The sequence below is a fragment of the Salvia splendens genome, chromosome 8, assembly GCF_004379255.2.
Source record: "Salvia splendens isolate huo1 chromosome 8, SspV2, whole genome shotgun sequence".
Lineage (NCBI taxonomy): Eukaryota > Viridiplantae > Streptophyta > Magnoliopsida > Lamiales > Lamiaceae > Salvia > Salvia splendens.
The window spans coordinates 33,779,402-33,795,775 of record NC_056039.1 but is presented as its reverse complement, the minus strand read 5'-3'; the positions used below and the strand labels follow the sequence as shown (position 1 = coordinate 33,795,775).

Below are 16,374 nucleotides of genomic sequence, written 5' to 3'. Positions count from 1 at the left end.
TCTGATATAGACTCACCAGCCTGGTTGCCCTGAGTTGGAGCCTCTTCTTTATCTGAATCAGACTCACTCCCTGAGTCAATAACTCCACCTGCTCCTAGGCCAACCCCCACAGGCTCCACCTTGAAGAAATCACCCTCATCTTCACTGGAGTCCAGCTTATCTTTCAGGTATGGCATCTGATCCTCCAAGAACACCACATCCCTACTCACCAAGACCTTCTGCTTACCGGGCTCAATACACCAGAGCCTATACCCCTTAACACCCCTCTGATACCCCAGCAAGATACATTTCAGAGCCCTAGCTTCAAGCTTACTTTGCCTAGCATGAGCATAGGCCACACACCCAAACACCTTGTATTTTGAGTAGTCACTATGAGCTCCATACCACATGTAATCAGGAGTTTCAGATTTCAGGGCAGTAGATGGGCATTTATTGATGAGATAGGCTGCTGTATACACAGCCTCACCCCAGAATCTGCTGCTCAAACCAGACCCAAGAAGTAGGCACCTCACCCTCTCTAGGATTGTCCTATTCATCCTTTCCACAACACCATTTTGCTGAGGATTACCAGGAACAGTCCGGTGCCTCTTCATACCCTTCTCTTTACAAAACAGATCAAACTCAGCAGACAAGAACTCTAGGCCATTGTCTGTCCTTAAGCATTTAACACTTCTACCCTTCTCTAGCTCAACCTCCTTACACCATATTTTGAACTTTGTGAGTGTTTCAGATTTTTCTTTAAGAATATATACCCACAACTTCCTTGTATAGTCATCAATGATAGCTAGATAATACTTTCCTCCACCAATTGAACACACCGGTGAAGGCCCCCAAAGATCACTATGTATGTAGTCTAAAGGGGTTGTAGAAGAGTGAATACCTGTAGGATAGGGTGCCTTCTTAGCCTTTCCAAGTATACATTGCTCACAGGGGTCCATCTTGTTGAAATCTCCAGAGATCAGACCCTTCTTGATGAGTTCTTTGAAGCTTCCTTCAGCTGGGTGGCCCAATCTCTTGTGCCATAGCATTATGGAATCATCTGACACTGCATTGCTTTCTCCATCAACAGCCTTAGCCTTCAGATAATAGAGAATATGCTCTCTGTCAGCCTCCATCATCACTGCATCTCCAGATTTCACAAACAATTTTCCTTGACTCATCAATATGGTGAACCCTTTCTGTTCCAGCATTCCCAATGAGATGAGGTTCCTCTTTACTTCTGGAATATACCTCACCCCAGTTAGGATCTTTATAGAGCCATCTTGTAGGCTTAGCTTTACCTTCCCTATTCCTTTGATCTGACAAATGTGATTATTACCAAGAACAACCGTACCCGATGCTTCTTGAAGATCATGAAACCAGCTTCTATTGGGGCACATATGGAAGCTGCACCCCGAGTCCATTATCCACCTATGACTGACCCCACTATCACTGATATTCATGAGTTGAGCCGGGGGATCAGCACTCTCCACACAATCAGATTGATTGTGTCCCTCAGAGGCCATCTTTCTCTTCCATGCATGACAATCTTTCTTCAAATGTCCAGGTTTCTTGCACCAATAGCAAGCTCTGGTTTCCTTCTGAGCATCAGAACTTGAGGGTTTAGGGCCCTCAAACTTCTTCTTGAAGTTCTGCTTCTTGAACTTCTTCACATTCAAGGCCTCTGCAGCTTGAACATTGGAGCTTGCAGAGCCTCTGTTGGCTGTCTTCTGGAGTTCTTTGGCCATCAAGGCTGAATAGACTTCTGCATAGGTGATAGGTTTATCTCTTCCATAGATAATTGCATCACTTAGCTGGTCATACGAGCTAGGCAAGGCATTCAATGTGAGAATGGCCTTATCCTCATCTGAGATCTTGACATCAACAGATCCCAGGTCATCAATGATCTTGTTGAACTCCTCTAGCTGCTCAATGATGGACCTATCTCCAGAAAAACTATAGGCATACAGCCTCTTCTTGAGGTACAGCCGATTAGCCAAGGATTTGGCCAAGTAAACTTCATCTAACTTGTCCAAGATCTCCACCGCAGTCTTGGCTTCTTGAACTTCCCTCAAGACCTTATCTCCAAGGCACAGAATCACTGCAGAATGTGCCTTGAGCTGCATTTCCTCCATCTTTGCCTGAGCTTTTTCATCAAGCACTGGAGCCTTTCCTTTCTCCTCTGGTTTTGCAAGAACTGCCGCCAAGCCTTGTTGAATTAAAACCGCCTTCATCTTCATCTTCCACATGCCATAATCATTCTTGCCTGTGAACTTTTCTGCATCAAGCCTTGCTGCCATCTCTGAAACCGTTTGATCCTCTGCAAATCAGCTTCAAAGGGTGAGAGGAAAAGTGGGGCATATTAGCAACAGAGGAGCAGTGCTGTTTGAGCATATATTCTTTGCTAAAGTTATTCTGTTCATATGCACCATGCATGGGTTTTTTTATTTTGACTGTTTAGTAGGACATTTTCTTTTTAGTAATGTTAGGATTCGCACACACAAGGCTTTCACACACTCAATAAGATCACACACACACTCACTGTTGTATGAGATCACACAATGCAGAAAACACACACACTCACACTTTGAGTATTGAAGATGATAATCTTGGAGAGAAAACTGGAAAACTCTTTATTGATTAAACTCTATTCTAAACTACATACACGGTGAGCTATTTAAAGCTCTATAATCAAGTAGCAACTGCTACTAACTAACTACAAGAAGAATCAAGAAAGCAAGAAGAATAACCGCTACATCTCAGCTAACTAACTGCTGCTCCAACGGCTAGTTCGGCTAGATTGCTTCTTCCTTCTCGGTTCAAGACCGAACTCCTTCCTCGGTTCAAGACCGAACTCCTTCCTCGGCTTACAACCGAACTCCTTCTCGGCTTACAACCGAACTCTTCCTTCTCGGCTCATTCCAGCTCAACGCCGAGCTTCCTTATCGAGCTTCCTTACCAAGCTTCCTTACCGCTGAGCTTACCGACTTCTGCCTTCTTCTTCTCGGCTAGTTCTAGGCTAGTTCCAGCTCGGTAAGCCGAGCTTACCGAACTCCTTTCTAGCCGAGCTTCTTCCAACTGAAATGAGCACTCCATTATTACAAGTAATTTTTCGAATTTTCGTTTTATGTTAATAGAGGCGTTTCATTTAATATCAAGGGCTTACTCTTTAGATTGTCGTCATTCTTGATGATGATTTTGATACTGTTTAGATGGTTGTTATTTTGTTGGACTCTGCTTTAGCTTTGAGCATGTTTTGCATTTAGTGCTAAATCTTTTAACAAAAATGCCTAGAATGGTAGATTTACAATTTTCTAGATGATTAAAACATTTTGACATTCAACCATAAATATATTTACCAGCTATACAAAACAGAAGAGGACAAAGTAAAACAATGGCAATTTATATTTTTTTTCTTTTGCCAACTTCTATTAATAAAAAGAGCAAACACTATGACCCAAGAATGAATGCAAATTACAAGACCTACAAATGAGAATGTGTTGCAACTGTACACAAGAATTTAAAGCGCAAACAAATGGATGCCTCAGAGGAATCGCGCACCTACAAACACGACTATCTAACGCACTAACTACAGAGCCATTTTTTCACCAGCGAATCCTCAAAAGCATTGCCTGCAAAAAAAATCACCTATCCCACGTAGCCTGGTACACAGTAGGCCTATGCCGTAACCACTGCACCATCTCTCGATCAATCGACCCCTTGTGCAATGCAGCATCGAGCATCGGACTCCCCACGAATTTCAATGAGCTCTTGAACGACCATATCCTGTCCTTTGGCCAAGGTCTCTGGGGCTGCTTCTCCTGCCAGGATAGAAATACGAGATTTTGGATTTAAAACTAGTAAAGACAGATCCGGATACATATCAAGTTTTGTGGAACTCGGAATTTTGTAATCTTCTTAGTGGTGAACAAGAAAAAATGAAAAGTACGCGAAGGACTCACCATGATAGAGAGCATGAACTTCACCGTCCTTGGACCATAGACGCGCTGGCGTGATGGCTTTTGGACTTTGGCATAGAAAGAGCCAACATCAGGTAAAGATAAGCAGCCTCGACTTGCTTTGGCCAGGACAGCATCTGGTTCAGCGTTTTGATTGTGCCAAAACATTAGCTGCCCTAAACAATATGTCTCACCATATGTTTTGCAGTATTCGTGAACACCAGAACCCAACTTATCAGCGTACTTTGGACCAAGGTCGAGCGGAGTGATGTAAACGGGTGGGGAAGTTACTTTCTTGTATTCCTGCAAGATGTAAATTAGATCAAAAGAAAAAGAGGACACTCAACTGAAATGAATGTTCATTGTGCTGGAGTTACTTACTCTAATCCTAAAAAAGCACTTGGTATGAGCATATAGGTGTATCAAGTCAGCAGCCGCATCATGCCGACTTTTATATGTACAAGCAAGGTTTCGCACCTCATCTCTCAACCTGAAACAGGTAAACGCATTGTATTATATCTAAGGAGAGGTGTTCTAAGCTTGAGATGCTTATCCTCGGTTCAAAACACTTACCATAATAAAGACCTCCTAAGCTTCGTCTCTGGGTTATCAGAACCACAAGGATCGTGAGCGTTAATCTTCACCTTGAGATCTTTCACTATAGCATCTTCTATATGAGGAGTCATGCACTGAATAAGTTCCTCCACTAATGACCCTTCTCCTTTCCAGAGGAACGAAGCTGCTTCTTCAGGGCTAAGCCTTTCAAGTGGAGGCGAGGCATTCTTTGGGTCACCAAAAACACATCGCATAACATATCTCACCTGCATGAAATTTGGCACGAAAATTCATCAACTCATGAACCCATCTATCCAATAAAACACAATAAACACACAGACTGGCCAACAAACTCCTAGGAGTATCAATCAGTATTTTGAAGTCACTTTTGTGGAATGAAGAAAAGAATGTGATGACAAAAATTAAATCAGCTCTACCTTGTCAATTGTAAGAGCCAAATTCTGGAGCCTCTGATTGTACACACCCTCCGCCTATAACAATTAAAAGTCAACTAATGAGCCACATATCAAAATCTATATCCTTGTATAGCTGCCAACACAAACAAAGACAGCACAAACAAGGTGAGGAAGTTAAAAGTGAGTTGGCTGACATATACCTGGATTTCAGCATCAGTCCTCTCAAGCTCCATGTTTACTTCAGCAAAGAATCTCTTCTTTTCATCTATATTATGCTTAAGAATCACATTAGGGAGTTCCGTCCTCTCAAAATTTATGAATCTCACCTAAAATAAGAGATCCAATTATAAAAAGGTGGCTTTGAAACATTTCATGTTAGCAAGAACCTAAAGGGAAGGAAGCGTACCAAGCGAGCTGAGTAGGCAATCAGCCAGTCAGGCAACCCACCAAGCAAACAACTCCCAAGTCCAGCTTTACCCAGTTCGATATAATCTTCCTCAGTCACCGAATTTAGTTCACAAGCCTCTAGTAGCAACTGGTGCCGATCAAGTAATCCATGATGCTCTTTCAGCACCTAACATCCAAAATAATAAAGTTATTGCAGCAACCCAAGCCATAGCCAGAAAATAAGAAAACAACAAACATAAGGGAAATGGTGATGCTTAAAGAATCGATGAAAGCTATCAACTTTTAACGAAATTAATCAAATCCTATACCTTTTGGAAAGCCCCTTCACCTGTCAGATTCAGATAACTCCCACGGCAAACTTGGTTGCCACATAAACATACTGAAGCTTCGTACTCTTCCTTACTCTGCAGAATTCAATCGTTACCCACCAAAGTAAAAAGAAGGGGAAGAAAAATCTCATACTGCATAACCATTGCTTTGCAATTCACTGACCTCGGTAACAGAATTATAGTCAAATGTGATCTCTTCGCCATAAGCAATAGGTCTTACAGAATAGATACCAATCTGGTACTGGCCATCAACAGCAGTAACCCTGTTTTATCAAAGTTAGTGATATAGCAATAATCCCTTAAAATTATTCCTATAGCATTTAAGTCACACAAGATTTCAAGATTTCATCGGGAAATAAGAGTACATACTTTGCTTCACAATTGGGTCTGCATGAGTGACAAATCCGACTTGCGTAGTTTGCCTTGTGCATTGCATCAACAACTACTAAATCATACCCATCAGCGTCACCCTGCAAACAGAGATTTAGAATAAACCCAAGGCTCAATGAATCAAGAGGTTGGCAGATAAAGAAAAGCGAGTTGTTAAAAGTGCCCAAGGCGCAAGACATAATTTATTTTAAGGGCGCATTTTTGAAGATGAGAGATCAAAACATGATGAGCAAATGCTAACAAAATAATTTGCGCAATCAAATGTAGGATACCTTCGGCCTCTCAAGATATATGTTATAGAACTCTGGGGCAGAATCACTATTGTTCTTTTGCAGAGCACGGATACCATCTTGTTTTTCAAACCATTTCCAAGTAGGATAAACCTATGAGCAAAAGAAGAAAAACTCATCAAAATAAAGGTTTGCGTGCAAGGTTACTGGCATAACAATGATAAGATAAAGATCCATTGCCGAAGTTCATCAGTATTAAAAAACCATGCTTATATTGCAACTACGCATATCAGTTGTGCAAGGAATCACTAAAAGGTCAAATGGAGATAGAAGTTCAGATCACAAAGTCATAGGTGAAAGATAAACCGAATAGCATCTCCAATAACTGTTTTTAAAAGTTAGGATAAAAAAGGTGCATAAGAATCATGTAGTTCCCTTCAGGTACGGTCCAGCCCTGGGCATAAGAGTATATGGTAATGTAGCATCTTGGATGTAAAGAAAAGAACTAAAGTGAACTCAGGAAGCTCTTAATAATAAAACAGAGTAAATACAATTAAAATTATAATTATAATACATTAAAATAAGTACCAGAAGGAAGAATGAGATATTAAAATGAAGCATTACCTCTCCAAGAAATTCAACAACAAAGTCATCTTCAGTGAAACCACCTTCCTTGTTGCACACTACTCCAAGACCCTGGTCAGAGAAGCACCATCAGAAGGCATGAACAAGACTATGAGCGTGAACATGCTATCGAAAACAAATTAACAATATACTTATAGCACAAGATAAGTTGGGGTGGCTGACCTTTCGATAAGCAACATAGTTGTCCTCTGGTCGACCATCGATGGCCTTCAGCATAAACTGGCAGAGACGCAGGAGTCTTCTGTCTCCATTTTCATTAGCAGTGACCAGTATCTCTTCAAATACAGGTTTCAAAGGATACACCATAGGAGTGTTCCCAGTGCCAGTAAATTTTCTTATTTGCTTGTTAAGAGCACGGAGGAGAACTTCTTCAATGAACATATGCTTTTCGACAAGTGACCAATCTGAGTCATCCGGCATTGAATCAAGAAGAAGATTATAAGTGTATGGATCGATACCATAAACTTCTTGTTCTAAGACCTCATCCCCCGGGGATTTCCTGGGTTTAAAATCCTTCACCTCAGGAATTTCCATATCAGACTCCTCAGTGCCATTTCTCTGAGCATAAAGCTTCTCGTCATAGTCTTCAGGTAAAGAAACCTGCATTTTTCTTCTTACTTCCTCCTCATCCGCTACAATGACATAGTGATCAATAACTTCATACTTCCTTGTGACAGGGGGTACGAGACTAGCCTTTGTCATGCGAGCACCCCATTCACGCTCATCGGCATAGCGATCAAGCCCATCATCAAGTGTGAAAAATGTGTCCCCCCTAGACTCTTTGATAGAACCTCCTGATGGTGATTCTAAGTCACTTTCCGTATCCGATGCAGTGCTCTCACTTTCGGTGATACTTGCATTGGAAGATCTATCCATGTCATCAGATGTGTCACTTCCAGAATCCAAAGATTTTTTGTATAGTTTGGATAATCGCTTTCTGATTTCTCGATCAGAAGCACAATCTCCAGAGTCGTAAAGACCATTCATGAACAGGTTGTCATTGCTTCTGTATGAATGTTTCCTTTCAGACCCTTTATTCAGGTTCTTCTTATATTTTGAGGAAGTACATGAAAAGGCAGGAGGCGAATCCTCTTTCCAGGATCTCATCACCTCATCTCTTGTATATTCTACCTTTGAACCTTTATCCAAACTTGTAGCTAGTTGAATAAATAATGTTACAACACGTTTCATGTGTCTAGCATCAACCCGGGTTTTAGCCCTGGAATGACAAGTGAAACTCATCATACGCCTCAATTAAACAACAATAGGACAGCAGAAACATTATGGTTAGCTTGAACATTTAGACAGAAGTTAGAGTTCCTTTTCCTCATCTGTAACAAACACAAACCAAATTCCATAGCAAATATAAACTATTCATAAATTCAATCAAGCAATACAAGGTAATAAAACATAGCCACTAGATGTTATTAACCACACAGCTCTTATGTTTCAACCACATTATTATCACCAGTAGTTATTAACATAAATGGTATATATAAGCTGTAGCATCAAGCCAAAAAAACCTCCTTGGGCATCATTCCTAAAATAAAAGGCGAATGAAGTACGAAAAAGTAAAAAATTAGTAGGAGTGGTTGTTTGATACAGAGCCACTAATGCAATCTATACATGTGCTCACTAAATAATTATGCCTGCCTCGTCTGCTACACAATTTTTTTGACTCACATCAGAAGCAAAGTCATGCGGAGCAAAGGTAAATATAAATGATTGTTTAACATGACTTACTTAATTGCATCCCTGCACATGCGACTTATGTCATCTTTGATAGCATTCAATCCACGTCTGGTATAATACCCATTTCTTATTCTCCCCTCAATATCAGCAACCTGTAGAAGATCTCAAAAATTATATATCAAGTTATCAAATTATCCTATCAAGTACCCACAGAAAAATAACCAGAAAAGGTGTGATCAATACCTTGATCTTAAAAAACTCAATGGAATTCTCGTTCATGATGTCCCGTAAGCATGTAGCAACGTATTCCTCCATTCTCCTGAACCCATTTCCAGCCTTCTTAATAGCCAAACGCCTCAATTGAGCATCCCTAGAAAGGATGGATGAAGACTTCCGGGCATCAAAGAGCTTGGACCGTTTATACAAGCTTCGCCGGAATAACTGGTTTGCAGAGTCCCTCTTATCTGAACTTTCTAAATACTCTTTAAGTCCACTGGATTCATCCACATGATTAGAAGATGATGGGTTCCTATCAGTTAGGTGATTAAGGCTCCGAATTTTCAAATGGGCATTCCGGTTCCTGACCCAATTGATATTAGGAAACTTTGAAACAAAGTCTTCGAACTGGGTGCAACCTCTAATATCTATAGATGATAAAAATGGTAATGACTGAAGAACTTCCTCAAGCATGCCAGAAGTAATGCCAGTACAACCACGTAATATTAAGGAAGTTATCTTTTCTTCCTTGTAATCCTTCTGCATAATAAAACATAAGTCAGACTTGAAACATGAGCTATAACGAGCCTTCAAGATCTCACCATTTAAAATTTCATATAAGGTAAAGGTCAAAGGAATGCAGAAGTACAATCTATGCACAAATGAAAAATTCAAGATAAAAGTTTACCATTATTTTCAAGATGGTGGAGTCAGAGCAGTTGGGTCCAATGGCACAAAAGTCAATCTGTCTAGAAATATCTTTGTAATATTTGGCCACCGATCGCCAGTGCTTGCACGTCAATGCAGCATAAAAAAGAGACTTGACATCAGCTCTAAGAAAATGAAATATCCGGGCCAGGATATTGCCATCAAGCAGATCCCAACTTCCCCTCTCTAGTTCAGAATCTAATTTGTCTCCTTTTATGAAGGAAACATCAGCACATAACTCATCAAAGTCACAATTATTATTCTGAAAAGTCAGCACATCATCATCCGTCTCGAACTCCTCCTCGATCCCATCTATCCTTGCTCGTTTGCTTGCACGGAAGTGATCTGCAACATTAGTTCAGAAGAAATTTTCACTAAGTGTTGCCATAAACATAAGCTATGTACATGCAAATAACGGTAAGATAAGTCAGGGGCTACCACCATAGCATGCCGTTTCACAGTTACAGAATGAAATGAAAACTAGAAGTGATGAAAGTTAACATTTAACTTTGATTGGTCTCCCTCTTGGACCATTTTAGGAATTTATCTTGGTATATCTTACAAAAAGTACAAGTAAACAAATAATACAACATAGTGCATAAGCAAAACATATAGAGTGATCAATACCAGAACTGTAAATATGTTTCTCAATCTCTTTTTTCGGCTGTCTGGCACTGATCCAAGGATCAAGCACTTCATTAATGGCAGCTGCAAACTCCCGGCTCTTGTATGACTTCATAACCAATTCATGAAGCCTTCCTCGAGTATACCCAATAAATTGGGGATGTAGGCCATGGAATCTATTGGATGGTATCCGGTCCCCATCCAATACGCCACCACTTGCTTCTGAAGGTAAACTAGTTGCAGCCTCCTCATGATTTTTAGTTCCAGAAGGCCCAGACGAGACAGTCACTGGAACCCAAATTTTATCTTGTTTTCTGAATACGCTGCTGTGCTTTTGGATGACACCTTGATCTGCCATTCTCTGAAGCTCTGGGAATGACAGAGGTCCTCGTTCATGTCCAGCACCATCAAGGAAGTACCAATCTCCCAAATGCAATTTCAATTCATCAAGCTTATAAAGACAGTCCTTTGGCATACTGACAAGTGCCCGGTCCTTACTAGAATCATGTGAGTCTAGTTCATGAGCACTCTTACAGGGACCATCTTCAGATGATTGCTTTACGTCACCACTTGAGGAATATGGCCGCGAAGATCTCGAAGAGAGTCTTTCCTTTCTAACTTTTACCCGGGATTCGGATACAAATGAACCATGGTCCTTTACCACACAAGCATTTATCCTAATCACTGGAAGCATCAGTCCTCTGACCCCCCTGGGAAGGAGAGGTTTATTTTGGGTCGGCCTGGTTATAGCGCTGAGGTCATTCAACTCATCAGGAGAGGTAAAAGCCCACGCTGGCAAGTCCAGTCTTCGACCCTGAGAAGGATGGTACAAGTCATCCTTTTGCTCCCACCTGGGGTCTTCACAACCAGACTTGGGCATTTGGCACAAGGGATAGCCATCATTGAGAACAACCTTTCTCTTCCAAGATCTATCTAGAGTAGTTTCATCACTTCTTGTCCAATCACATCCCCTGCACACAAATTGGCTGAAGAAACTTTCACCAGTATCATTATAATCCAGTTCATTATCCCTTTCTAAGGAGGAAAGTACAGCAAGTCTTGATTCTTCAGCATTTACAAATTGAAGCTCAGAAGCACTATCTTCAAAATGCTCATCCTTATCCTTTACGTGCCCTGCAAAACCTGTCAATGCCAAACAAAATTCCTCGAGTTACAAGCACATTTCCAATTTATCTTCAACAATAGCTAAGAATTAACTCATAATGGTATATAAACTGAAATTGTTGCAGGGCTCAAAGATTTGAGAATTAAGCTTTTCTTTTTAGTATTAGCAGATTACAGAAAACCTATTCTCCCTGTTGGATAAATTTCGAAGACCAAAATTGTAGAATTGTTTATTAAGCTGATTTTCAAAACGTGTGAAATCGCAATACAGAAACTGTTCTGCTTCAATTGTATAACCACAGAAAGTTATTTCTACCATCATCCAAATAAGAAACAGAGCAGCTGCAGAACAAAGTAAGAGAGAAACAGAGCATATATTGAATGTAAATCAAGGACCAGAATTGTTGATGCAACAGGAAATAAAGACAATCTGAAAAATAAGCAAACAGAACAATTCTGGAGCAACACACAGGCTTCATCAAAACAACTCTTACTATAACATTGAAGAAATCAAAATAAAGTACCTAGTGATGTCCACCATTTCCCCCAGTCCTCAGGATCAGACGAAATTTGCAGCAGTTCTGCAAGAAAAACATAGAAGATAGAACATCTATTAAATAAAAAGCACAACTACAAAATAGATAGTACTACTTATACTTCATCTTCAAGTAGACAAAACAGAGACAACGAGCTGAACTTGAACCTTGCTGAATAGAAAGATTTTTATACTCCTTAAATTTTCATATAATAAAAAATGTTTTACTTATATCATGCATTTCAGCACAAATTGGGAAGTGGACAAAATTAAATGCGGCCTTTTGATCGTGTAGCACCAATGAACACTTGACGAGCCATTTTATTTAAAATTATGGGGAGAAACCGGCTTAAGACATCAGATATGTTCATACCTGCAAGCATCTCAGCTTCCTTGCCGGGAATTAGTGTGCCACCCTCTAGGAGTGCTCCAACTCTGTCATCGATATGAAAATCTTCTACATTCTTGGAAATAAACAATATGTCCTCAGAGCAGATTACTGGTTTTGAAGAAGAGATCAGCAATTCTCCATTACTGGATACCTCATTTCCATTATCTGCCAATAGATTACCAGGAGCCTCAGGAGGACAGACAAGTTGAGTAACTGTGTCTGGAACAATAGAATGGAAGTTCGCAGTAACCAATGGAGAAACTGCTTTTTCAACAGTTACCCACCTGTCACTTTCCAAATGTTTGATCAAATGATCTGATACAAGATATCCCTCTTCAACAAGTTTTTTGAGATCAGACAACTTGGAAGGCCCATGTTCGACGCCAAAGTGGTCCAGGTAATACCACTTTCCTGCGACTACATCCGTGACTTGCGGGACATGAGGCGGAGTGTTACAAATGTCCATGTCTTCTTCCATTGATGCAGCTTCTTCAGCAATTCCATTTTCTTGAGACATTTCAACACTTTTAGGCGAAGGACTCTGAGATAACTCTTCATGGTCGCACGAGGGCCCGGAAGTTTTATCTGTGGTTATATTTCCTATATCTGGTGACTTTTTACCCAAAAACTGTGATTCCCTTCCACCAGAATCCTTCACCTGATTATGCTTTCCTTCCTGCCCTTTGCTGCCATTATGGACAGAGCGCTTTTCCCCAACTCCAGGTTTTCGATTTGTTTCGCGATCCCTGCCATCCCGATTGCGACCATGATTTCGAGGGGAGGGCTCCACATGAACAGGACTCCGGCCCCTGTTATCAAAGTGACGGCTAGATTCATAAGGTGACTTACTTCGATCATATTGGTCATAAGTTGGCGTCCCACGGAGGGCCGGGCTGCGATCCCGATTATCATGGTTGCGGGTCCGATCATGTGGGGACCGCTCAGAATGATGGGGACTGTCGTTGTGCCTATCATAAGCAGCTGCTCTAGATGACTCCATATATCTAGAAGGATGCCTTTCTGAGGGAATATTTCTAGATGAAGAAGAAGAAGAAGCAGTCTTGTACGGTCTTTCCATAGTCCTGCCGGAGTAGTGGTCTGTCGGGAAACCAGGTCGGCTGCCACCATCATCCGAAAGCTTCCTGTTTTTAGATCCAGAATAGTCCTCATAGTCAACACGATACTTCCGCTCATTACTATCAAAGTCACTACCATGCCGCTTTAAGCGGTTGCCGAACGAATAGTCTCTTCCATGGCTCTTACTACTGGTGAAATCATTCTTCAGAATGCCTTCTTCACCAGTTATTTTGGAGCTGATTTTTGGAGTTTTCTCAGCTTCATACCTGGAATTATATTTCCTCGAATGCTGAGCACTCCCACCACTTCTGCCGAGCTCCTTCTCACTGGAATACTTACCTGACGTAGGTGATGTCCAATCACGCTCACGGTCACCTTTCCACCCCTTATCCTTACTTGGCGGTGACCAATCACGGTCACCTTTCCAGCCTCTCTCTCTAGAAGGAGGAGACCAATCGGATTCACGATCAACTCTCCATCCTCTCTCCCTAGCAGAAGGGGACGTCCATTCACGCTCATTTTTCCATCCTCTTTCCTTAGCCGCATCAAACCTTCGATTCTTCGAGTAACCATAATCACCAGCCTTATCAGTTCTGCACCACCTGTCAGGGACAAATTCCCCCTTTTCCAGCTCCTCTTTTGATGAACTCCAATCATTTTTCTCCCATTCACCACCACCTTTCCGCCACTTACCAGGAATGAACTCACCCTTCTCAACCTCACTCTTGATTTCGTACTTTCTTACCGGCTTCTCAGGAACAAACTCACCATTCTCAAAGGGAAGCGTCCCCAGCTCACCCTCCTCCACTTCATCTTTGTTGTTGTCATTAGAAACATCATCACTGGCATTTTTCTCAGGAGTTTCTTTATTATGATTATTATTATTATTATTATTCGAACTGCCAGAATTGTTCGTGCCCAGCTCGGTTCCCTTGTGCTTTTTCGGCTTCATCTTCCGCTTCACTTTAGCCAACTTGACGGAAGTATTGGAAACAGAATTGAGCTCGGTATTGCCATTGGTCTTGCCCCCGCAAATAGCGAACTTATCCATGATATGCTGTGAAGGGACACATGCAACACCTCCATCGCCCATGGAATGCCCCAAAATCAATCTTCAGCTCGTTTGAACACGTGCAGTCCAACCCTAATCCTCTTCTTCTCCGGGGCTGTCAATGCTCATACTGCTGCAGCCTCGTAGTACAGCCTTGCTAAATCCTCCTTCCTCGAAATCCACCTGCGGAAAAAACCCCAAAATCAATCCAAAAAACACAAATTCACCGGACCGCAATCCAGCAACAAACACGAACAAATTACCGATGAAATGCAGAAGGGTTTTTCAATTCGACGGAAAAACAATCCGTTTTCCGGCGAATTGAACAAACACCACAACACCAACACGAAAAACGGTTTGGAAAGACCGGAATCCCGAAAAACGAATTTGGGGCGGAAAATGTGGTCGTGGCTAGGGTTTTGAATCTGAAGACTTACGAGTTGGAATTGCGGAAGCAGAGTCGAGGTGGTATCGGAGAAGTAGGCGAGTCGATTGTGGAGTCGGAGATTGGGAGATTTGAGAGAATTGCAGACACCGGATCGATTGATGAGAGGAAGAATAGCAGAAGACGAATCTCTGTAAATCGATTGTGTTTTTAAGCTCTGTATTTCCTTTTTATTTTAGCGCTTGTTTTTGTTTGTTAAAACAAGTTGAGTGCTTGGGCTTTCGCCATTGGCCCGCCGATGTAATAATTAAATAAATATAGATTTAGTAATTGATTTTCTAATTTTTAACTATATTAAATTATTAATTGGGGAATTATTTATGCTCTCGAATTGAGTATGCATGTTGCTAATATGTTATGAATATTGAATACGGGTCATCGAAACAAAATGCTCTACGGTTATTTTTACTTGGTAAAAAAAGTTTAAAGAATATGTAAATTATAAAAAAAATTCTATTACTTTAATATGTTATGTTAAATATGCTTAGACGTTTTCAAATCTCTGTATATGCATATAAAAACATGAAATGATGATAAAAATTTTGTGGATAGATAATTATCCATGTTTCATGGTTTAAAATTAATTACAATCAATTATTTTATGGTCATAGGCCGTTATCATAATAAATGGTTTTTATATAAAAGGTTAATTATTTAATTTGATTGAATTAAATTGATGGTGCAATTTAAATTTAACTTATATTGCCAATAATTTTCAGCAATTAAAATCATTAATTTTCATCTAATTTTAATGTAATTGTTGAAAACATTTTTAAATATTAATTTAGGGTGTGTTGTCTGCTTTTTGCTTCACTTTTTTAATTGTTCACATATATGGAGTCTCTATTTTTTGTGATGGTGTAATGTGATCTTTCAAATTATGTGCTTACCGTTACCTCATTGTTTTTTTTCGTTTAAAACTTTTTAAATTTTCATAAATAAGTTTTTGTTTGATTCGGAAGAGTAATTATTGATCTACAAAGGAATTGTTAGTTAAAAATTTTTGTCGTTTTATGTTTAATGATGTGTTTTGGTCATTGTTTATTTTTTTTCTAAAATTATAAATATTGATAAATAAGTTTTTTAAAATTTGATTTTTGTATTACTTTAATACGTTGGGTTAAATGTGTTTAGACTTCTTCAAATCTTTACATACGCATGATAAAAACATGAAATAATGATAAAGCTTTGTATGATAGATAGTTATTCATTGTCATGGTTTATGATTAATACAGTATATAATACTCCATTATTTTATGGCCGTATGCATGTATCATAAGAAATGGTTTTTACCTAAATACACATGATTTAGTTAATTTGATTTGCAATTAAATTTATAGTATTATAGTATCAATAAACTTTGGCAATTAAAATCATTTAATTTTTCTAGTTTTAATTTACAACAAATGTTGAAACTATTTCAAAATATTAATTTGGGGTGTGTTGTCCATATTTGCATCACCTTTTTAGTTGTTTGCATATATGGAGTCTCTATTTTGTGATGATGTAATGTGATATTTTAAATGACGTGTTTAGCATAACCTCATGTTTTTGTCGTTTAAAAAGATAAATTCTACATTTTCATAAGTTTTGTTTGAT

At 39.8% G+C, this 16,374-nt stretch overlaps 1 protein-coding gene across 2 annotated transcripts; it reads right to left on the bottom strand.

The window, feature by feature from the left end:
- Positions 1–3,366: 3,366 nt before the first annotated feature.
- On the bottom strand, positions 3,367–14,929 carry LOC121744849 (histone-lysine N-methyltransferase ATXR3-like). 2 transcript variants are annotated; one of them, XM_042138520.1, is made up of 20 exons: positions 14,594–14,929; positions 12,185–14,513; positions 11,801–11,857; positions 10,155–11,294; positions 9,508–9,872; positions 8,847–9,359; positions 8,655–8,755; positions 7,074–8,130; positions 6,891–6,962; positions 6,309–6,419; positions 6,016–6,116; positions 5,810–5,909; positions 5,626–5,721; positions 5,316–5,483; positions 5,110–5,235; positions 4,931–4,984; positions 4,512–4,759; positions 4,320–4,428; positions 3,942–4,241; positions 3,367–3,800 (listed from the first exon to the last, which is right to left on the bottom strand). In XM_042138520.1, exons 2-20 carry the CDS (start codon positions 14,370–14,372, stop codon positions 3,624–3,626), a joined length of 7,083 nt encoding a protein of 2,360 aa, XP_041994454.1. In that variant the 5' UTR covers positions 14,373–14,513; positions 14,594–14,929; the 3' UTR covers positions 3,367–3,623. The 2 variants fall into 2 exon arrangements, with proteins under 2 accessions (XP_041994454.1, XP_041994453.1); XM_042138519.1 differs by having other exon boundaries at positions 14,768–14,929.
- Between the last annotated feature and the right edge of the window lie 1,445 nt (positions 14,930–16,374).

Excerpts from the sequence above, each read along its gene's own strand:
- LOC121744849 (XM_042138520.1), bottom strand. The coding sequence starts at position 14,372 with ATGGGCGATGGAGGTGTTGCATGTGTCCCTTCACAGCATATCATGGAT. Across the intron at positions 8,756-8,846 it reads TTGAGTTTTTTAAGATCAAG|GTTGCTGATATTGAGGGGAG; the intron begins GTATTGATCACA and ends GATCTTCTACAG. Across the intron at positions 5,722-5,809 it reads ACTATAATTCTGTTACCGAG|AGTAAGGAAGAGTACGAAGC; the intron begins GTCAGTGAATTG and ends TGAATTCTGCAG.